At 40.0% G+C, this 24709-nt stretch overlaps 1 protein-coding gene across 2 annotated transcripts in view; it reads left to right on the forward strand.

The window, feature by feature from the left end:
• LOC126161305 (uncharacterized) overlaps window positions 1-24709 on the forward strand; it is an 847447-nt gene that overhangs the window by 674816 nt on the left and 147922 nt on the right. For both annotated transcript variants that reach the window (XM_049917059.1, XM_049917060.1), the window contains 3 exons: window positions 3009-3176; window positions 14419-14558; window positions 21542-21668. In XM_049917059.1, the coding sequence (XP_049773016.1) occupies window positions 3009-3176; window positions 14419-14558; window positions 21542-21668 (435 nt within the window). The remainder of the gene's footprint in view (window positions 1-3008; window positions 3177-14418; window positions 14559-21541; window positions 21669-24709) is intronic.

A 24709-nucleotide genomic window follows, 5' to 3' on the forward strand; every position in this document is an offset into this window, starting at 1 on the left:
CTTTGAATAAATAGCATTAACATCCATAGGCTGATGTGAATCATGATCATGGCGGTTGCTGATGTGTTGACGCCCACATGAGTCACGCGAACAGGAGACACATTGTGGATTAGAGTTTCCCTTAATGCACACAGCTTGCACATGTCCTTTCTTATTACAAAAATAACACTGTGCTTGGTGGGATGGGCAACTGTCCCGTGGGTGGGCATGAAAGCAGTTCGGACATTATTTCAGTTTCTTAGAGGGTGCCTGGTTTGAAACATGTTTACGTGCGCGTAAGCGGCGCGGCGTGGCTGGCTGGGGTGGGTGGAAGGGCACTTGTTGTGCCGCGCTAACAGTACACACACCCGGCATCACATCGAATGCGGAAGTAGCCATGTCTAATGTATCTTGTCTGTCTAGCAAGTCCACTACTTCCTGCAAAGACGGGTCTTTAAATCTGAGTATTTGTACACGGATGCAGTTAACCACCACATTCTGCTCAATAGCGTCTCTAATCAATATATCCGCATATGAGCGTCCACACGAGCAAGTAAAGTCACAATCAGAAGTTAGTCCCTGAAGGTCCGCTAACCAAGATTTATTGGTCTGAGTAGGGCCACACCGGAGGCGAAAGAATTTGTAGTGTACAGCTACCACATTTACACTGTCACGGAAGTGGGAGTTCAAAGCATCAATCACTTCGTCGTAAGTTTTAGTTTCTGGGTGGGTGGTGGGAAACAATTTCATGAGCGCACGATACAACACAACACCCGCGTTGGCAATGGAAAAAGCAAGCCGCTCTGTACCTGGTACGATGTATGCTGCGAAGTGTGTCTCGAACTGGGCGATGTATTCTGGCCAACGTTCAACGTCAGGATTGAAGGCACGAAATCGCGGCGCCGTCGGCGACGGCGTCGGTACAGGTGGTGGCGTCAGAGGCGGCGAAGTGGCTGCAGTTTGTAGTGTGACCAGTCCATTTACTGCAGCAAGCAGCTGTGTCATTTGCTGAGCCCGAAAACAGACAAGATTGGACAGCGAAGCCTGTTTCTGTGGCGAAGCCACTGTTTACACAAATGAAGGTCTATATAGCGAAAGGTGGGAGCACTCAGATACAGTCACTCAATAACACGGGGGTATCACAAAAAAGCTAAAGCAGTACCGAGCAAAAAAGGAAACGATAGGAGGAAAAAGGGGAAACCTCGTCGCCAACTTTTGTATACCGCCTGGGAGATGGCGCATGGGCAGGAGTGGGAAAAGGTAAAAAAATACATCGGTACTGCAACGAGTAAAAGTGGTTTACTGGTGCAAGAAGAATACACGACTTTGCACGTAGGTGAGAAGCCAAAGCGAAGTGTACTGGCCGCCCGCTCTCGACCAAACGGGCCGAAACTGTTGCGACGCTCGTAGAGCTCTCTGCAGCCCCGGCTAGAGGGCACTGTCTTCATCGTCTGTTGAGTGCTAACTTGACTGGCAACTGACGCACAGCACCGTCGCTATCGATACCGCACATATTTTTGAAGTCGTGAAGAAAGACGATCGTGGCTGTCGAATTGCTTTACCCGGGTACGATCGTGGTTCCGTAGGTGAGCGCACACATCTTTCCCCGAAGACGTCATCTGTCTTGTGTCACAGAGGGCTAAAGGTACTTTGTTTGGTGATTACTTTTGAAATAATAAACTGTTTACTTACTTCTTTTCCATCTGTCTTGTTTTTGTTCAACTGCCCCTTATTCTATTAGATTTCGATGTGTTGGAAGTTAAAAATCTTCAGCTCTTAGGAAAATGGCTAGGCAAACATAGAGAGAGGAAAGTGGCAATGGATATATTCAAAATATTTTCAAGACAATAAATTATAGTAGAGTATTTTAGTAGAGTAAATTATAGTATAGTATACCAGACTATTAATTTGCAAGTGCTTCGGGTAGAAGGTGAAGCTTATTTGTACTTAGCTTTGTATGTTCAGTTATTGGAAAATTCTATCATTCACATCTGCATGTTACAAGAAGTCCTAAGTTCTTGCTATTGGGGTATGATGACATCCAATTTCCAATAGGTGAATTGAGTATCTTTAAATAAAACTCAAATAATATGTGTAATTTCATGTAACTGTTTTATTAAATCTATCTTCTTAACTGCATTTTCATAAAATACACTTTTTTTGCTCTGGGACACATCTCAGTCAGAATTAAGCTAATCAACAACTTGTTTTGTGTCTGTCACTGAAGCGTACATATTTAGGGATTTGAAGTAGTACAAGCGTTACTGAAGATAACAGATTGATTGACTTATAATTACAAATAATATTTATGAAATTACACAAGCACACCGGGATGCACATCACAAAATACAGCTGCAATCTGATTTTATAAATTCACACATTTTCCAAACTGAAACTCACATTGCAAGTGTTTTTAAATACTAGCATTACAAGTAGACATTGATTAATTTCGGCAGTCTGATGGGAACTGGTGTTACCACTGCAATAAGGCCATAAGAAGGTCTTTACTGAAAAATATTTCAGGGCTTTCCTATGGTGGGACTGGGCCCTGTATTGTCTTCTGCTGGCAAAAGTGTAATGTGGGTAATAATGTATTGTAACCAAAAATATTTGTTCCGATTACAATGTATTATTTCATGCTATTCTTCCTTAATGTGAAGTTTCTTTTATTATTATTATTGTTGTTATTATTATTATTATTATTATTATTATTATTATTATTATTACAGGAAAAAAGGTCAGTGACAAAGTATATGCATTATTGTATATAAAAATTTCTCCTGAAAAATTTTCACTGTGTAGAATATAGATGGTAAGGACAGTGTATAGCACTGTTGCTAGCACTTCCTTTTTTTGTGCTCTGTGTCATTTATGTAATTCCATAGGGGAAGTTCCCTAGCCATACTTTCACTTCTTTGCTTAGAACCCTATGGCTTTTAATTTGTAGGACATTGTTACTTTTATGGATGAATCATAATAAAATTACAATTATAACACACTGATCCGATCACACTTACATTGTTTGACAGGACTTCGAATTGGATCTGAGACTTTTCAATCGAGATATAATGAAGAAAGCTCTCCCTTTTCTGGTAGCAATTCTGGAACGAGAGACGAGAGGGTGGTTTCTGCATTTCAGAGAAAGACTAATCTCTGAGCTGAGATCAAAGAAATTGCCAGATGAAGAAATTGAGAAAGTAAGTACTGAACATAAATCATTCACAGTGAGTGAAATACAGTAATCACGATGTCAAGTAACCACAACTTACGATAGTCTTCCGAACTTTAGGGAAGACGGGACACGGTTTTTAATAGGGTGCGCGATCACCACAAATGGCAACGCGTGCCGTGCACTGTGCTCGCGTGCCGACCGCGAGTTCGGTAAGGAGCTCTCGCGGTAGTGTTCCGTTTCTTCACAGGCACGATCGGGAAAGTCGGGGCCAAATACGTGTGTGGAGAGACACATGTGGAGAGGGAGTACAGTGTCACAATAACACTGCCAGGTGAGTCTACTGTTTTCAAAGCTTCGGAGGTCAATATGCCCGTGCAACATTACGCCTCCAGACACCGTAACACGCGGACCGTCAAATCGATCACATTTAACGACGTTCCCGGGTGCGTTACATGTTCCCACATCTCACCGTACGAGGGAATGTAACGTGCCCGGGAACGTGTCAAATCTGATTATTTTGTCAGTCCGGTTGTTACGAAGTGACGAGGCGTACCGACCTCCGAGTCTCCGAATACAGTTCGACCACCGGTCAGCCTCATTGTGACGCCGCATTCCTTCCCCACGTGTGTCTTTTCAGGGGTGCATTCGGGCCCGACTTCATTTTTACGGATGGTAATGTGCGGCTACTTCGAACTGCACAGATGGAAGAGCTCTCGGAACGAGAGGACGTTTGGCGAGTAGACCGGTCTGCGTGTTTCCCTGACTTAATTCCCATCGAGCGTGTGTGAGATGCATTGGGGAGACCTACTGCAAGGTGTACACGTGCAACTACGACCGTCTAGCAGTTCTCGACCACTCTGCCAGTGGAGGAGTGGAATGCCCTAGCGAAGGAACGCCTTACCGACCTCGTAGTCGGCCCACTGCAGAATGTGCGTTGCTGTCCGTGACGATCACCCACCGTACTGGGAACTGTGTCCCACCTTTTGTAATATCCGTGGGACCGTCGTACATCGAGGTGACCTCACTGTAAGTATTGTCTTCGAATAAAAGTGTCATTTCTTGTATCTAATTGCAAATTAGTTTCAGTTACCTTGTGTACTGTACTATAGTAGTTTTTTCTATGTGTGATCCGAGTATCACTTGAGGTGATACGTCACGGAAAAGTTACTTTTGTCCTCAAGTTTTGCACATCAGTGTACATTCTGACAGAAATTATATTTTCCCAGAGGCAGTGTCTTCAATCCCAGCAGTTGCTTTACCCATCTGTCTGACAAGGAGAGTCTTGTGACAGCTTATTTTGCCCTATCTGCATATCGGCAAATCTGAAAATAGTGGAAAGAAGTGCGGCAGGTGTCTCGTAGTACTGTCTTGCCGAGAAATGTGTGAACTGATTTCAGATGGAGCTCTGAAATGAGAAGCACCTTATCCCGTGATCTCCTAGATTAGCTTTTTATTATCCTCCTGTCAACTGTCATTTCAGACTCGTTCTATTCACCTACCTGTCCAACTGCTCGAGCTCATTACCGGTAAGAGCCACTTTACCGAGTGTGAGTGGCCTACAAAATACCTCGTCACTTAACGTACTATATACATTCCGGTAGTCTGTGCTGCAATGACACCTGAGTGGCACTCATTATTTGCCCCGTAATCAGTATCTCATACATTGCAACAATGTATGTTGTTCTGTTATGATCTGTCTTTCACATTTTCTGGCTTCTCTTGTTGCCATTTTTGTTCCTTCTTCTTCTCCATTAGGTCTATTTACTCCTTTTTACAATTTCCTCTACGATTGGTTTCTTTTGTTTGAAGCAAAAGTAAATCATTGGTACAGTAGCCCTAATTTGCTGTTTGCCGTAAGGGGATAGGGGTATTGTTCTTGAGATTTCTTTTTTGCAATTATTTTACTAAATGTTTGTTTCACATTACCAGTAAAAGTTCTCACCAGCCTAGGAGGTGTAATGGGCCTGCCTTAAAATAGTAAAGGCTCATCACAACAGCCACTGAGTGAAAGTAAAACGTTAAATAACTAAGCCTTTGGAAAGCAAGGGATGGATACTTACGATTTTTAACTTCTTCCACAAAAGGAAAAAAATCTTTCATAAGATCTTAAAATGAGAATAGATGTGTGCAGTGTGCTTTAATTGACAAATATTAAGGTATTCTTAATAGAAAGTCACAAGAAATATTCCAAAAGTAGCTAAGGTCTGTTTGGTGATATATTTTTATTAAATAAGAAAGTTTTTATTTGGGGTTTTAGTTTCATACAAATCTACACCACTAACTTCTTCAACACATCTGCCTTTGAAATGAACCAGTTGCCAATGGTGGTTTTGACTTTCTTGTGAGCTTCAATCTGTTATCTACCAAGCCATTGTTTTAAGTGAAAGATAGGGTAATAATCACTGGGTGTGAGGTTTGGACTGTAGGATGGTTGAAAAGTTCCCAGTGGAAATAGTTAGTTCTATCTTTTGCACTGGAGCAGTCTTTGGCCGTGTGTTATCAGGAAGGAGGACTACACTGACAGCAGTTTTATGCACTGTCAGTATCTCTGTTTGGTGAATATTTCACAATATGGATCACCTACAGTTGTTGATTTGTGAACCACAAAATCAACCAAAAGAAAGCTCTTCACAATATATGCTTTGCAACTGGCAGTAACAATGATTTTTTTAGACTTTTGTTGTTTAGTTTCAGCCACTGTCAAATGACTATTTTACAAAAACAATGACTTCTATGACTTTTAAATGATCAGTAGATTGCATTACTTTCACCCAGTTTATTTCTGAGCTGCCAACATTTGAATGTAAGCATACAGACTGTATATGTTGAAAATCCCTTGCGTGCAGATATGGAACAGTAGCCATTCTTTTTTGACTGGAGTAAACAGATTGCTTTTGCTGACAGTTGTTTTGTGTCTGTATTGGTATAGGATACTCATGCCTTACTTGCCATAACAATGAGGGAAAACAAATAATTTACATCTTGTTGAATTTTGTTGTTGTGGTCTTTAGTCCAGAGACTGGTTTGATGCAGATCTCCGTGCTATTCTATCCTGTGCAAGCTTCTACATCCTTCTGAATCTGCTCAGTGTATTCATGTCTTGGTCTCCCTCTATGATTTTTACCCTCCACACTGCCCTCCAATACTAAATTGGCGATCCCTTAATGCCTCAGAACATGTCCTATCAACTGGTCTCTTCTTCTTGTCAAGTTCTGCTCAGTACCTCCTCATTAGTTACGTGATCTACCATCTAATCTTCAGCATTCTTCTGTAGCACCACATTTCGAAATCTTCTATTTTCTTCTTGTCCAAACTATTTATTGTCCATGTTTCACTTCCATACATGGCTACACTCCATACAAATACTTTCAGAAACGACTTCCTGACACTTAAATCTAAACTTGATGTTAACAAATTTCTCTTCTCCAGAAACGCTTTCCTTGCCATTGCCAGTCTACATTTTATATCCTCTCTACTTCGACCATCATCAGTTGTTTTGCTCCCCAAATAGCAAAACTCCTTTACTACTTTAAGTGTCTCATTTCCTAATCTAATTCCCTCAGCATCACCTGATTTAATTTGACTACATTCCATCATCCTTGTTTTGCTTTTGTTGATGTTCATCTTATATCCTCCTTTCAAGACACTGTCCATTCTGTTCAGCTGCTCTTCCAAGTCCTTTGCTGTCTGTGACAGAATTACAATGTCATCAGTGAAAAAAATGGTTCAAATGACTCTGAGCACTATGCGACTTAACTTCTGAGGTCATCAGTCGCCTAGAACTTAGAACTAATTAAACCTAACTAACCGAAGGACATCACACACATCCATGCCCGAGGCAGGATTCAACCTGTGACCCTAGCGGTTGCTCAGCTCCAGACTGCAGTGCCTAGAACCGCACGGCCACTCTAGCCGGCTGTCATCAGTGAACCTCAAAGTTTTAATTTCTTCTCCATGGATTTTAATACCTACTCTGAATTTTTCTTTTGTTTCCTTTACTGCTTGCTTACTGTACAGATTAAATAACATTGGGGATAGGTTACAACCCTGTCTCACTCCCTTCCAAACCACTGCTTCCCTTTCATGCTTCTTTACTATTATAACCGCCAACTGGTTTCTGTACAAATTGTAAATAGCCTTTCGCTCCCTGTATTTTACCCCTGCTACCTTCAGAATTTGAAAGAGAGTATTCCAGTCAACACTGTCAAAAGCTTTCTCTAAGTCTCCAAATGCTATAAATGTAGGTTTGCCTTTGCTTAATCTATCTTCTAAGATAATTCGTAGGGTCAGTATTGCCCCACATGTTCCAACATTTCTACGGAATCGAAACTGATCTTCCCCAAGGTTGGCTTCTACCAGTTTTTCCACTCTTATGTAAGGAATTTGTGTTATTATTTTGAAGCCGTGACTTATTAATTTTCACACCTGACAACACCTGCTTTCTTTGAGAGTGGTCTTATTATATTCTTCTTGAAGTCTGAGGGTATGTCGCCTGTCTTATACATTTTGCTCACCAGATGGTAGAGTTTTGTCAGGACTGGCTGTCCCAAGGCTGTCAGTAGTTCTAATGGAATGTTGTCTACTCCCGGGGCCTTGTTTCGATGTGCGTCTTTCAGTGCTCTGTCAAACTCTTCACGCAGTATCATATCTCCCATTTCATCTTCATCTACATCTTCTTCCATTTCCATAATATTGCCCTTAAGTACGTCACCTTTATATAGAGTCCCTATATACTTCCACCTTTCTGCTTTCTCTTGTTTGCTTAGTAATGGTTTTCCATTTGAGCTCTTGATATTCATACAAGTGCTTCTCTTTCCTCAAAAGGTCTCTCTACTTTTTCTGTAGGCAGTATCTATCTTAACCCCAGTGATATATGCCTCTACATCTTTACATTTGTCCTCTAGCCATCCCTGCTTAGCCATTTTGCACTTCCTGTCGATCTCATTTTTGAGATGTTTGTATTCCTTTTTGACTGCTTCATTTACTGTATTTTTATATTTTCTCCTTTCATCAATTAAGTTCAATATCTCTTTTGTTACCCAATGATGTGTACCATCCCTCACCTTTTTACCTACTTGATTCTGTGCTTCCTTCACTATTTCATCTCTGAAATCTACCCATTCTTCTTCAACTGTATTTCTTTCATCCGTTCTTGTCAATCTTTCCCTAATGCTCTCTCTGAAACACTCTGCAACCTCTGGTTATCCAGGTCCCATTTCCTTAATGTCCCACCTTTTTTCAGTTCCTTCCTTTTTAATCTATAGTTCATAACCAATAGATTGTGGTCAGAGTCCACATCTGCCCCTGGAAATGTCTTACAAATTAGAACCTGGTTCCTAAACCTCCTTCTTACCATTATATAATCTATCTGAAGCCTTCCAGTGTGTCTATGCCTCTTCCACGTGTATAACCTTGTTTCATTGCTCTTAAACCAAGTGTTAGCTATGATTAAGATATGCTCTGTGCAAAGTTCTACCAGGGAGCTTCCCCTTTCATTCCTTACTTCCAGTCGATATTCACCTGCTACTTTTCCTTCTCTTCCTTTTCCTGCAATTGTGTTCGAGTCCCCCATGACTACTAAATTTTCATCTCCCTTCACTATCTGAATTATATCCTTTGTTTCATCATACATTTCTTCAATGCCTTCATCATCTGCGGAGCTAGTTGGCACATAAACTTGTACTACCGTGGTAGGCGTGGTCTTCGTGTCTGTCTTGGCCACAGTAATGCGTTCACTATGCTGTTTGTAGTAGCTTACCTGCATTCCTATTTTCTATTCATTATTAAACCAACTTATGTATTACCCTTATTTGATTTCGTAGTTAGACTGACCAGAAGTCTTGTTCCTGCTGCCACTGAACTTCACTGATTCCCACTATATCTAACTTTAACCTATCCATTTCCCTTTTTAAATTTTCCAACCTACTTGCCCGATTAAGGGATCCAACATTCCTCGCTCCAATCCATAGAATGCCAGTTTTGTTTCTCCTGATAATGATGTCCTCCTGAGTAGTCCCCACCTGGGGATCCAAATAGGGGACTATTTTACCTCTGGAATATTTTGTCCAAGAGGTTGTCATCATCATTTAACCATTCAGTAAAGCTGCATGCCCTTGGGAAAAATTATGGCTGTAGTTTACCCTTGCTTTCAGCCGTTCACAGTACCAGCACAGCAGGGTCCTTTTGGTTTTTGTTACAAGGCCAGATCAGTCAATCATCCAGACTGTTGCACCCGCAACTACTGAAGAGGCTGCTGCCCCTCTTCAGGAACCACACGTTTGTCTGGCCTCTCAACAGATACCCCTCCATTGTGGTTGCACCTATGGTACGGTTATCTGTATCATTGAGGCACGCAAGCCTCCCCACCAATGGCAAGGTCCATGGTTCATGGGGGTGGGGGATCTTGTTGATAATGGCTCAGAAATCACAGATTTGTGTTTGTTGATAAGCATGTTTGGAACTCACCTTGCACACAGTTTGCAGTATTTAAACTTAACCGTAAGAGTCGTGTAAATAGTGATGGGTCCAATATGAGGAAATTAATCCGCCATATCACCAATTGTCAACTGACAATGAAATTATATTTTTTGTTCAACTTGTTGTACACTTTCATCAGTATGGATACTGGGCTTGTACATCAGGTCTTTACTGTGCACATTTACATGGCTACTTTGGAAATCTGGACACCATTGACTAAGTTTTATTCACTCATTATTGTAGACTTACAAACTAGGCACAACTTGTGATGAATTTGAATAACTGTATAGCTTTTGACTTACAAAAATCACTTCACAATACATGCTTTGTAACTGGCAGTAGCAACAATTCTTTAAACATTTGTTGTTTGCTTTCATCCATGTCAAATCACTATTTTATGAAAACAATGACATCCTTATGTTTTATACAACCAGTAGATAGCACTGCATTCATCCAATTGTGTTCTGAGCTGACAACATTTTGGAAACCGTTTTATGTACATTTAGAGTTTTTTACTCAACACTGCATAATAACATTAATGATCTGATAAATTTATTTTACGTAGACGTATACAACTTCCCAGTGTGCTGTGGCTGATGACTTTAATCATGGTGGCTCGGTACCTTCTGCACTACTCAACTTTCCTTTCAGCTGGACTCGAGTAGCTCATGTAATCGGTAAATTATGTGGGAAGGGAAGAAGAATCGGAGGCGTCAGATGGTGGTTAGCTTGGATTGCTAGAGTTTTATAGAGAGAGATTTCATAAATAAGATGGAGTACCAATATCCAGGATTAAAAGTGTGATGGGATATATTGTATTTGAGGATTTCTTTGCAAAAGCCCACTGAAATACAAATTATAGACAAAGCTGCATGAAGCCATTAGTACTTTTTAACACCCTACAAATTTCTAAAATCTTCTGTTTCAAACAATGAAAACTTAAAGTTGGAATATCAACAATATAAAGAAGAGAGAGATTGCTACTCACTGTAAAGATGACATGCTTAGTTGCTGACAGGTTCTAGGAAAAGAAACATACACGTTAGTTTTGAGCCAGCCTTCTGCAGGAAAGGAAACACACACACACACATTCATTCACACAAGCAAGCACGCCTCACGCACACATGACCAGAATGTATTCTGCTGGCTGCTGGAGATGGTGGACATGTGTGTATGAAGTATGCTTCCTTGTGTGAATGAATGCATGTGTTTCCTCTTTGAAGAAGGCTTTGGCTGAAAGCCAATGTATAAGTGCATAGTTAAAATTTGTTAGCACATATCAATGAAAATGTATTTTATGCATTTATTCACAACTTAAGACAACACACAGGAAAAATACAAGAACAGACTGTTTCTTTCTGAAACTGCTAAACTTGAGAAAACTCTTTTAATCACCCATAGTAAATTGTGTATGAAAAATGAAAAAAATAGTGTAAAAAATCAATTTTGTAGCTACAAGAACAAATCTGGACTATTATACCATTGATTTTCCTTCATTTTTGAACTGAAGTAACCAGTCGCACATGGGGAAACTCTGATTTTTTTTTTTTTTAAAAAAAAAGTATATATTTCCCCCCATTGCCATATTTGGGTCACGTCACTTATATATACCCTGACAACTTTGAGAAGTACAAGCTAGAAGAGACTATAGGGTTTAGGCTTACACATTTAGAAGCTTCATGTAAAAGTACAAACAGCCAATCAGTTACACTAATAGTACATTGGTGAGGAAATACCATATGACAGCAACCGTATTGTCCATGTTTAATTTATTATGGAGGTGAAATTTCATATTTGTCTGATGCCTTTTGGCTATATTTTAACATACCTCTGCCACAACGTGTAGTCTGATTGTTTATATTTCCTTCTGAAGAAGTTGTTTTTGTAAATGTTGAAACCATGGTAAAGGGGTTTCAATAAATCTTCCAATTTGCAGCTGATTGACTGTTTGCTGTTTTCACAAGAAGATTTCATTCTATGGTTGCTGCTCCAGTCATGTACAAAATTTTAACATTTAGAAGGTACCGGTTGCTTGTATATATATATATATATGAATATAATAGAGGGAAACATTCCATGTTGGAAAAAATATATTTAAAAAGAAAGATGATGAGACTTACCAAACAAAAGCGCTGGCAGGTCGTGTGTCTATCGACCTCCCAGCGCTTTTGTTTGGTAAGTCTCATCATCTTTCTTTTTAAATATATATATATATATATATATATATATATATATATATATATATATATATATACCTAAAAACAAAGATGATGTGACTTACCAAATGAAAGTGCTGGCAGGTCGACAGACACACAAACGAACACAAACATACACACAAAATTCAAGCTTTCGCAACAAACTGTTGCCTCATCAGGAAAGAGGGAAGGAGAGGGAAAGACGAAAGGATGTGGGTTTTAAGGGAGAGGGTAAGGAGTCATTCCAGTCCCGGGAGCGGAAAGACTTACCTTATGGGGAAAAAAGGACAGGTATACACTCGCACACACACACATATCCATCCACTGCTTGTGTCTGTATATGTGTGGATGGATATGTGTGTGTGTGCGAGTGTATACCTGTCCTTTTTTCCCCATAAGGTAAGTCTTTCCGCTCCCGGGACTGGAATGACTCCTTACCCTCTCCCTTAAAACCCACATCCTTTCGTCTTTCCCTCTCCTTCCCTCTTTCCTGATGAGGCAACAGTTTGTTGCGAAAGCTTGAATTTTGTGTGTATGTTTGTGTTCGTTTGTGTGTCTGTCGACCTGCCAGCACTTTCATTTGGTAAGTCACATCATCTTTGTTTTTAGGTATATTTTTCCTTCAGGGAATGTTTCCTTCTATTATAACCATATCATATATATATATATATATATATATATATATATATATATATAATAGAGGGAAACATTCCACGTGGGAAAAATATATTTAAAAAGAAAGATGATGAGACTTACCAAACAAAAGCGCTGGCAGGTCGATAGACACACAAACAAACACAAACATACACACAAAATCTAGCTTTCGCAACCAACGGTTGCCTCGTCAGGAAAGAGGGAAGGAGAAGGAAAGACAAAAGGATATGGGTTTTAAGGGAGAGGGTAAGGAGTCATTCCAATCCCGGGAGCGGAAAGACTTACCTTAGGGGGAAAAAAGGACGGGTATACACTCGCACACACACACATATCCATCCATACATACAAGACACAAGCAGACATTTGTAAAGGCAAAGAGTTTGAGCAGAGATGTCAGTCGGGACGGAAGTATAGAGGCAAAGATGATGTTGAAAGACAGGTGAGGTATGAGCGGCGGCAGATTGAAATTAGGAATTAGCGGAGATTGAGGCCTGGCGGATAGCGAGAAGAGAGGATATGCTGAAGGGCAAGTTCCCATCTCCGGAGTTCTGACAGGTTGGTGTTAGTGGGAAGTATCCAGATAACCCGGACGGTGTAACACTGTGCCAAGATGTGCCGGCCGTGCACCAAGGCATGTTTAGCCACAGGGTGATCCTCATTACCAACAAACACTGTCTGCCTGTGTCCATTCATGCGAATGGACAGTTTGTTGCTGGTCATTCCCACATAGAACGCTTCACAGTGTAGGCAGGTCAGTTGGTAAATCACGTGGGTGCTTTCACACGTGGCTCTGCCTTTGATCGTGTACACCTTCCGGGTTACAGGACTGGAATAGGTGGTGGTGGGAGGGTGCATGGGACAGGTTTTACACCGGGGACGGTTACAGGGGTAGGAGCCAGAGGGTAGGGAAGGTGGTTTGGGGATTTCATAGGGATGAACTAAGAGGTTACGAAGGTTGGGTGGACGGCGGAAAGACACTCTTGGTGGAGTGGGGAGGATTTCATTCAGATTTCATTCAGAATCTGATCCAGTCCCGGAAAGTATCCTGTCACAAGTGGGGCACTTTTGGGGTTCTTCTGTGGAGGGTTCCGGGTTTGAGGAGATGAGGAAGTGGCTCTGGTTATTTGCTTCTGTACAAGGTCTTTCTTTTTCATTTCAACCTCATGTTAAACTTTCCACCTTCTAATACCATGTCACCCTCACAACACCCCCACAACGACCCCATTAAGTTTTATTTACATTCCCTCCGAAAAAAGAAACTCTTTGTCTTTAAATATGTCTGCTTGGGTCTGTATATGTGTGGATGGATATGTGTGTGTGTGCGAGTGTATACCCGTCCTTTTTTCCCCATAAGGTAAGTCTTTCCGCTCCCGGGACTGGAATGACTCCTTACCCTCTCCCTTAAAACCCACATCCTTTCGTCTTTCCCTCTCCTTCCCTCTTTCCTGATGAGGCAACAGTTTGTTGCGAAAGCTTGAATTTTGTGTGTATGTTTGTGTTCGTTTGTGTGTCTGTCGACCTGCCAGCACTTTCATTTGGTAAGTCACATCATCTTTGTTTTTAGGTATATTTTTCCTTCGTGGAATGTTTCCTTCTATTGTAACTATATATATTTTTTTATTTTTTTTTCCCCCACAGAAATGATGCATTTGTGTACTAGCAGACCTACACCCTCAACTGTGGTTAATTTGACCTCTCTTGTGGTATGAAATGTAATACTCAGAAGGCGTAAATTGTGAGGTATAATGTGCCAAAAACACATACAGCACAGCTGCCTTGTCAAGTGTGTTTGGAGCATGAACAATACTTGATAAATTCTAGAATGCATTGCATCCATTCTGGAATATCTGTTATCACAAAGTTTACATTGAAAATTACAAGAAAAATAAATGGGTGGGGGATGGGGATTTACAAAGGTGCTTTCTCGTTTGTTTTTTTCAGGAAGTGAATGCAGCTGTCATGAGAGAGTATTTGCAGAGGGTGTACTCGAGCATCCTGACTCACTCCGGTCTGCAAGCCCTGGGGGAGGGCATTCCCCAGCTGCTGGTCCAGCAAGCTCAGTCAGTTGTTCTGATGCACAGGTTTGTCAAAAGAATCAATCAAACAGTGTTATTGAGTAATGGGTTTTTGTAAAAAGAGAATATTTGCAAGGCTATTTTTAGAATAATGGGAAGTAAACACAAAAGACCTTACTTTATTAATAATTTCTGGAAGAACAATGTGTCTGTCTGACTTCTTTCTTTGTCTGTTGACTGGAGATGCAGGAACCAGATATGTTTAATTTAATTTATTTTCAATTCTCTTACACCCATTGCATCATTCTTCGTTGTACCATTTTCTCTTCTGTATCTCATTGACTATCTCTTATATAACTTCCTCATTTCTCTTCTTTATTCTGATTTTCCTAAACTCTCACTCAAGATTTATCGCTTCTACTTACCTCTCTTATCTCGTCTTTCTATTACACGGTTTCTTTCTTTGGTCCATTAATGTTCTTTGAACAACTACTTGCTTATTGTCTCTTAATAATCGACTATCTTTGGTATTACTAAACTAGGAGAGAGGAAGTGAGATCAAAATCCTTATTTATTTATTATTTTCTGGAGACATACCCTCTTGTGTTTCTAAAGCAGGTTATACTGCACACTGAATATAATCTGCATATTGTTGCTGTTGTGGTCTTCAGTCAAGAGACTGGTTTGATGCAGCTCCCCACACTACTCTATCCGTGCAAGTTCTTCATCTCTGAGTACCTACTGCAACATACATCCTTCCGAATCTGCTTAATGTACTCGTCTCTTGGTCTCCGTCTACAATTGTTACCCTCAACAGTTCCCTACAGTACTAAATTGATGACCCCTTGATGCCTCAGAATGTGTCCTACCAACCAATCCCTTCTTCTAGTCAGGTTGTTCCACAAATTCCTCTTCTCCCCAATTCTGTTCAGTACCTCTTCATTAATTACATGATCTACCCAACTAATCTTCAGCATTCTTCTGTGGCTTCACATTTCAAAAGCTTCTATTCTCTTCTTGTCTAAACTATTTATCGTCCATATTTCACTTCCATACATGGCTACACTCCATACCAATACTTTCAGAAAAGACTTTCTGACACTAAAATGTATACTCGATGTTAACAAATTTCTCTTCTTCAGAAATGCTTTCCTTGCCTTTCTCTGCATAGTAGTACTGTATTTTAACTCTTACCCCTAATAATGCAGAAATATTTTATATGTTTCATATACATCTCCCCCTCTGTCTGTGTCTGTTATTGAGACCTTCTCATCCTTTTCTTTTCACCATTTTCCATTCCATCCCCTCTCCTTTGCAAGAAGGAACTAATAGTTATGAAAGCTTGGATAATATTGTCCTTTTTACTTCTATGTGTGTATCAGCTGTACTAAATGTTCCACCCACACAAGATAAAAACTGACCAGCAATTCTGACTCACCTTTTTAAGTTTTCTCAATATAATTTTACATTTACACAATTAACATTTAATACTGAGTTATAATTGTTGGCTCAGTGAACTACTTGGCAAAACCTCAAGTCATCACAATTCTTTCCCGATTAATGTATTGTTCTACTGCTAATTACTAATGTATTTATATTAAACTAAATTATGATTACTTATGGTACGACAGAGCAAAAAGTCTCTGAGCTCACAGTTTTTCTACATTCCTGGTTAAAATATTTCTGGGCATTTGTTCATGGTCACTCTTGCTTGCACACCACATCACATCATGACACATCACTCAGGGGAAAGTGTTGTAGCTTTTGGTACTCCTCTCAGACTTTCACTTCTAGGCAGCCCTGTAATAGAATTTAATTTATTTTTTTATTCTGTTTTTAAATGGTGGCATTCACTTCTTAGATGCAGCAGCCTTTTTTCTGAAATTACAAAGATTACTCTAGAACATTAAGGTTCTTCTAAATATCAAAACATGTCCCAAGATATAAATCACTCAAGTACCTACGGACAAGTACTCTAACGAAATTTAAAAAACGTTGCAATCAAGAAAATCATGTCAGTACTGCATTTATCAATTATCTGCTACATTATTACACTGCTACACACCAACAATCAATAAGTGAAATCATATTAAATAGAAATATTACCAAACCCCCCCCATGAACCATGGACCTTGCTGTTGATGGGGAGGCTTGCATGCTTCAACGATACAGATAGCCGTACCGTAGGTGCAACCACAACGGAGGGGTATCTGTTGAGAGGCCAGACAAATGTGTGGTTCCTGAAGAGGGGCAACAACCTTTCCAGTTGTTGTAGGGGCAACAGTCTGGATGATTGACTTAACTGGCCTTGTAACACTAACCAAAACGGTCTTGCTGTGCTGGTACTGCGAACGGCTGAAAGCTAGGGGAAACTACAGCTGTAATTTTTCCCGAGGGCATGCAACTTTACTGTATGGTTAAATGATGATGGCATCCTCTTGGGTAAAATATTCTGGAGGTAAAATAGTCCCCCATTCGGATCTCCGGGGCGGGGGGGGCTACTCAGGATGACGTTGTTATCAGGAGAAAGAAAACTGGCATTCTACAGATTGGAGCGTGGAATGTCAGATCCCTTAATCGGGCAGGTAGGTTAGAAAATTTAAAAAGGGAAATGGATAGGTTAAAGTTAGATATAGTGGGAATTAGTGAAGTTCAGTGGCAGGAGGAACAAGACTTTTGGTCAGGTGAATACAGGGTTATAAATACAAAATCAAATAGGGGAAATGCAGGAGTAGGTTTAATAATGAATAAAAAAAATAGGAATGAGGGTAAGCTACTACAAAAAGCATAGCGAATCCATTATTGTGGCCAAGATAGCTACGAAGTCCAGGCCTACCACAGTAGTACAAGTTTATATGCCGACTAGCTCCGCAGATGATGAAGAAATTGATGAAATGTACAATGAGATAAAAGAAATTATTCAGATAGTGAAGGGAGACGAAAATTTAAAGTCATGGGTGACTGGAATTCAATAGCAGGAAAAGGAAGAGAAGGAAACATGAAGCTCAGATGGAAACCCAGTTCTAAGCAAAGAAGGGAAAGCAGAAAGGTGGAAGGAATATATAGATGGTCTATACAAGGGCAATTTACTTGAGGACAGTATTATGGAAATGGAAGAGGATGTAGATGAAGATAAAATGGGAGATATGATACTGCGAGAAGAGTTTGACAGAACACTGAAAGATCTAAGTTGAAACAAGGTCCCGGCAGTAGACAACATTCCATTAGAACTACTGATAGCGTTGGGAGAGCCAGCCTCGACAAAACTCTACCATCTGCTGAGCAAGATGTATGAGACAGGCAAAATACTCTCAGACTTCAAGAAGAATGTAATAATTCCAATCCCAAAGAAAGCAGGTGTTGACAGATGTGAAAATTATCGAACTATCAGTTTAATAAATCACAGCTGCAAAATACTAACATGAATTCTTTACAGACGAATGGAAAAACTGGTAGAAGCCGACCTCGGGGAAGATCAGTTTCAATTCGTAGAAATGTTGGAACATGTGGGGCAATACTGACCCTACGAATTATCTTAGAAGTTGGATTAAACAAAGGCAAACCTACATTTATAGCATTTGGAGACTTAGAGAAAGCTTTTGACAGTGTTGACTGGAATACTCTCTTTCAAATTCTGAAGGTGGCAGGGGTAAAATACAGGGAGCGAAAGGCTATTTACAATTTGTACTGAAACCAGATGGCGGTTATAATAGTAAAGAAGCATGAAAGGGAAGCAGTGGTTTGGAAGGGAGTGAGACAGGGTTGTAACCTATCCCCAGTGTTATTTAATCTGTACAGTAAGCAAGCAGTAAAGGAAACAAAAGAAAAATTCGGAGTAGGTATTAAAATCCATGGAAAAGAAATTAAAACTTTGAGGTTTACTGATGACAGCCAGCTAGAGTGGCCGTGCGGTTCTAGGCACTGCAGTCTGGAGCCGAGCAACCGCTAGGGTCGCAGGTTTGAATCCCGCCTCGGGCATGGATGTGTGTGATATCCTTCGGTTAGTTAGGTTTAATTAGTTCTAAGTTCTAGGCGACTGATGACCTCAGAAGTTAAGTCGCATAGTGCTCAGAGCCATTTGAACCATTTTTTTCACTGATGACATTGTAATTCTGTCACAGACAGCAAAGGACTTGGAAGAGCAGCTGAATGGAATGGACAGTGTTTTGAAAGGAGAAAATAAGATCAACATCAACAAAAGCAAAACGAGGATAATTGGGTGTAGCCAAATTAAATCAGGTGATGCTGAGGGTATTAGATTAGGAAATGAGATGCTTAAAGTAGTAAATGAGTTTTGCTATTTGTTGAGCAAAATAACTGAGACTGGAGATGTCAAGGAAAGCGTTTCTGAAGAAGAGAAATTTGTTAACATTGAGTATAGATTTAAGGGTCAGGAAGTCTTTTTCTGAAACTATTTGTATGGAGTGTAGCCATGTATGGAAATGAAACATGGAAAATAAATAGTTTAGACAAAAAGAGAATAGATGCTTTCAAAATGTGATGCTACAGAAGGATGCTGAAGATCAAATGGGTAAATCACATAACTAATGAGGAGGCACTGAATAGAATTGGGGAGAAGATAAATTTTTGGCACAACTTGACTAGCAGGATGGATCGGTTGGTAGGACATATTCTGAGGCATCAAGTGATCAACAATTTAGTATTGGAGGTCAGCGTGGAGTGTAAAAATCGTAGAGGGAGACCAAGAGATGAATACACTAAACAGATTCAGAAGGATGTAGGTTGCAGTAGGTACTGGGAGATGAAGAAGCTTGCACAGGATAGAGTAACATGGAGAGCCACATCAAACCAGTCTCTGGGCTGAAGACCACAACAACAACAACATTACCAAAAATCAGATACAAGTTAGATACACTTTGAAATAGAAGCTACTGGAAATCAAAACAGATTTCCACTTTCAAGACACATAAAATTGTTAGGATGTTAAAGAAACTCAGTTGATTTGCAATTATCACATGATCCATGGTAAAAGACCTTCTACTGTTTCAGGGCAAAAAACAATGAAATGACAAGTAATATAAAGAAAACAACCAGTATGAAATTCTATGTAAACAAAAAACCAGATTACAATAACCTGGAAAAAATAATGAACTCATACAGTGTGTGGAAAGCACAACATTTCTTGGAATGCATGTTGACTGTCAATTAAAGTGGGAAGAGCATGTAAAAATAATTAGTAACAAAATCTCTGCATTCACATGTCAGTATGCAATATTTCATGTATTGGATCTTCTGTTATTAGCTACAGCATAATTTTCTGGGGAGTTAATAGGGAAAGATATTCAAGCTATGTTCAGACTGCTGAAAGGTATAATGGGCAAGAGTGGCCTCCAGCTGGTTAAAATATTGGAAGTCTTGACTGTCCCTAGCTGTTAATTTTTCAGTGTTTTGAGTGATGAAATTCATACAATCTAAATGTAATGTTATTGGATAGATAAAAAATCTAACACCAAATTGTGGCACGAGAACACACATATGAAGGTATCAAAGTTTGCAAGTTTTTGGAGCCAGTGACAGAAGGGTTGAAAGGGAAGCGAGAGGGGTAAAGGAAAAGGGCTGGTGAGGTTTAGAAAAAGAAATAGAGTTTGTGAAAGCTACCCAGAACCCCAGGTCAGGGGAGACTTACCAGACGGGATGGGAAGGAAAGACTAATTGTTGGGGACTGCACTGGAAGAGATCTGAAATCCTGAGAGCTTAAAGATGGATGATAGGGTAATATGCAAGACACTGCCAAAATATCATGCATGAGTTAATGACAGCAAAAGCTAAGTGCATTGTATGTGATAGAGGTGGGAGGAGATGGTGAAAAATAGGCAGGTCATAAAATGAAAGATATAGAAAACTGAAAGGGAGTGAAGAAGGGATTAGTTACTCTACCCCTTTTCCTAAACCTCACCAGTCCTATTCCTTCACCCATTTCCCTTCTCCTTCAATCCTTCTGCCAGAAGAAGGAGCCACTGGCTCCAAAAGCTTGCAAACTTAAATATTTTTATACGTGTGTTCTCCTGCCACTGCTTGGTGAGTAGATTTTTCACATATCTGGTAACAATATATTTTCAAAAACTGATTATTTTTATAGATATACAATGTGTATTGTGTCATGGATTAATAAAGAAAATCAATCAATCAATCAGTCAGTCAATCAGCTAAAGTCACAAGATAGTGCACGAGTGACGGAGAATGGCTTAATTTCCCCACATTGTATAAACAGATCTAAAACTATATAGCACTGTACTCACCATAAAATTCTTATGACAGTCTCTAGTGTGCCTTCCTTGGAGCACCAACTGAGAAACATCGTGTGTTCCAAGACACACCATCCTGTAGGTACAATACTTTTCCTTATAGACCTTCACTGTTGACAGTAGTGATGTTTATTGACACCTCATATACTTCTTACCTTTAACTCATCCACTCTCTTCTAATAACAACTCTCATGCCTGCTTTTCTGTCATTTTTGTTAACATCTACTGTGAACTTGTATAGTTCATTCTGAGACAGGTTGTTCATTACAAGGGATCAACTCCTTGTCTGAGCACTTAGATCCACCTTTTCCATAATTCCCCTGAATCAGTCAAGGTGAGTATTAGGGTGGTTCCTATGATAAGGACACAGCCAGTGATCTCTCTGGTAAGAAAAAGAAATTAAACCACAGGCTTCCAACCTCCTCCCCCCCCCCCCCCCCCCCCCCACTTCCCTCCTCCCCCCTATTTAGACATCTTGCTCTGAAATGAATTTCAGAGTCACTGTCAGATTTGAGAATGACATCACTGATGAAATGGTAAACCCTAGCGTTCCTTCCCCTTACATTTCTTTTCTTTTTTCTGTTTTCAGGTAATGCCTCATTTCCTTGTATTTCTGTGGTCTAAACGTTCAGACTGTTATAATATTTCCATTTTCCAGTTTCATTTTATGTTCTATTTGCTTAGTAACATAAAAAATTACATGCCTAGTTCGATTAAAATTATGAACTTTTGTATTATAAAAAATTGCTAACCTGCAAATAATTCTTTGGCTGCATATTTCAGGGCAGTGGAGAATGTTCAGCAGAAGTTAGCAAAAACAAAAGAATCTCTTCGGCATCGAATAGAAACTATGTATCCAGTAATGTCACGTATTCAGCCTTGGATGAGAGAAAAGCTACGGAATGCAGAGGTTTGTAGTACTGCATTCTTTCTCATGAAATCTATCTTCTATAACTAATTTTTTTTTGTGCAGCGTAAGGGAAATATAATGGTTACAGCAAAAGTGTTGTCTGATTTTCTCTTTTGGAGTTTCATGTAAATGTTGAATGTTGTGTTATCAGTTGTAGTTATGCCCTCGGTTGTGGTATGTTACACACTTGACGATACAGATAAAACTAGATGTTGGCTGCCATTCTTCATTGTACGGAAATCAATTTAATGTCCTTCAGAATTCCATTTCTGACAAGCTCAAGTGCTCGTAATGTTCTCCCGACTCGATGTTCCCAATTTGTGCACAATATTTTGACATATCAGCTATTGTCAGTCTCGCACCATTATTTATAGCTGAGTTCAGTTCCCGATATCTGACATATATCATTTCAACTGAAACCTGCTTTCCATTTTATTAGGTTTCCTGATTTTAGTAGATTTCTAAATTATGCTGCCACAAAAATTCGGAATGTGCACCTGATAGTTTAAATGAGGCTCAAGATATGACATTGGATGTATTAAGGACTTGCTGGCTATTGCATTCGCCAGAGCTGAAAAATACCAAGAAGATTTGCAGTTCACGGAATATCAGTGCAGACCCTAAAAACCAAATGAATACGGTATCTCGGTGAGGAGGAAATTGAACTCTGCTGTAAATAGCGATGTGAGACTGACAGTAGTTCACAGTGTGATCATAGTTGGGCAGTGAGTACACATAACAGCTAAATTTGAAGCATGTGAAGAAGACTACTGGATCGGTCATCAAAACACTGTGAGTAAAATTGAAACGATAACATGGTAGGAAACTAGAAAGCACGTTGTTAATCGATTCGGCTAAGAAAATCTGAGAGATCGTGAGTTATACGCATTTTATGATATTTATATGCATATAACTCATGATCTCTCAGATTTTATGATATATCCCCCCCATGAACCATAGACCTTGCCGTTGGTGGGTAGGCTTGCGTGCCTCAGCAATGCACATAGCCATACCGTAGGTGCAACCATAACGGAGGGGTATCTGTTGAGAGGCCAGACAAATGTGTGGTTCCTGAAGAGGGGCAGCAGCCTTTTCAGTAGTTTCAGGGGCAACAGCCTGGATGATTGACTGATCTGGCCTTGTAACACTGACCAAAACGGCCTTGCTGTGCTAGTACTGCAAACGGCTGAAAGCATGGGGAAACTACAGCCGTAATTTTTCACGAGGGCATGCAGCTCTACTGTATGGTTAATGATGATGGCGTCCTCTTGAGTAAAATATTCCGGAGTTAAAATAGTCCCCATTTGGATCTTCGGGTGGGGACTACTCAAGAGGACGTAGTTATTAGGAGAAAGAAAACTGGCGTTCTACGGATTGGAGCGTGGAATGTCAGATCCCTTAATCGGGCAGGTAGGTTAGAAAATTTAAAAAGGGAAATGGATAGGTTAAAATCAGATATAGTGGGAATTAGTGAAATTCGGTGGCAGGAGGAACAAGACTTTTGGTCAGGCGAATACAGGGTTAAAAATACAATGTCAGATAGGGGTAGTGCGGGAGTAGGTTTAATAATGAATAAAAAAATAGGAGTGCGGGTAAACTACTACAAACAGCATAGTGAACGCATTATTGTGGCCAAGATAGACACGAAGCCCACGCCTACTACAGTAGTACAAGTTTATATGCCAACTAGCTCTGCAGATGACGAAGAAATTGAAGAAATGTATGATGAAATAAAATAAATTATTCAGATAGTGAAGGGAGATGAAAATTTAATAGTCATGGGTGACTGGAATTCGGTAGTAGGAAAAGGGAGAGAAGGAAACGTAGTAGGTGAATATGGACTGGCGGTAAGAAATGAAAGAGGAAGCCGCCTCGTAGAATTTTGCACAGAGCACAACTTAATCATAGCTAACACCTGGTTCAAGAATCATAAAAGAAGGTTGTATACATGGAAGAATCCTGGAGATACTAGAAGGTATCAGATAGATTATATAATGGTAAGACAGAGATTTAGGAACCATGTTTTAAATTGTAAGACATTTCCAGGGCAGATGTGGACTCTGACCACAATCTATTGGTTATGAACTGTAGACTAAAACTGAAGAAACAGCAAAAGGTGGGAATTTAAGGAGATGAGACCTGGATAAACTGACTAAACCAGAGGTTGCACAGAGTTTCAGGGAGAGCATAAGGGAACAATTGAAAAGAATGGGGGAAAGAAATACAGTAGAAGAAGAATGGGTAGCTTTCAGGGATGAAGTAGTGAAGGCAACAGAGGATCAAGTAGGTAAAAAGACGAGGGCTAATAGAAATCCTTGGGTGACAGAGGAAATATTGAATTTAATTGACGAAAGGAGAAAATATAAAAACGCAGTAAATGAAGCAGGCAAAAAGGAATACAAACGTCTCAAAAATGAGATCGACAGGAAGTACAAAATGGCTAAGCAGGGATGGCTAGAGGACAAATTTAAGGATGTAGAGGCTTATCTCACTAGGGGTAAGATAGATAGTGCCTACAGGAAAATTAAAGAGACCTTTGGAGAAAAGAGAACCACTTGTATGAATATCAAGAGCTCAGATGGAAACCCAGTTCTAAGCAAAGAAGGGAAAGCAGAAAGGTGGAAGGAGTATATAGAGGGCCTATGCAAGGGCGATGTATTTGAGGACAATATTATGGAAATGGAAGAGGATGTAGATGAAGATGAAATGGGAGATATGATACTGCGTGAAGAGTTTGACAGAACACTGAAAGACCTGAGTCGAAACAAGGTCCCGGGAGGAGATAACATTCCATTAGAACTACTGACTGCCTTGGGATAGCCAGTCCTGACAAAACTCTACCATCTGGTGAGCAAAATGTATGAGGCAGGCAAAATACCCTCAGACTTCAAGAAGAATATAATAATTCTAATCCCAAATGAAGCAGGTGTTGACAGATGTGAAAATTACTGAACTATCAGTTTAATAAGTCACGGCTGGAAAATACTAACGCGAATTCTTTACAGACAAATGGAAAAACTAGTAGAAGCCGACTTCGGGGA

The sequence above is a fragment of the Schistocerca cancellata genome, chromosome 2, assembly GCF_023864275.1.
Source record: "Schistocerca cancellata isolate TAMUIC-IGC-003103 chromosome 2, iqSchCanc2.1, whole genome shotgun sequence".
Taxonomy (NCBI): Eukaryota; Metazoa; Arthropoda; class Insecta; order Orthoptera; family Acrididae; genus Schistocerca; species Schistocerca cancellata.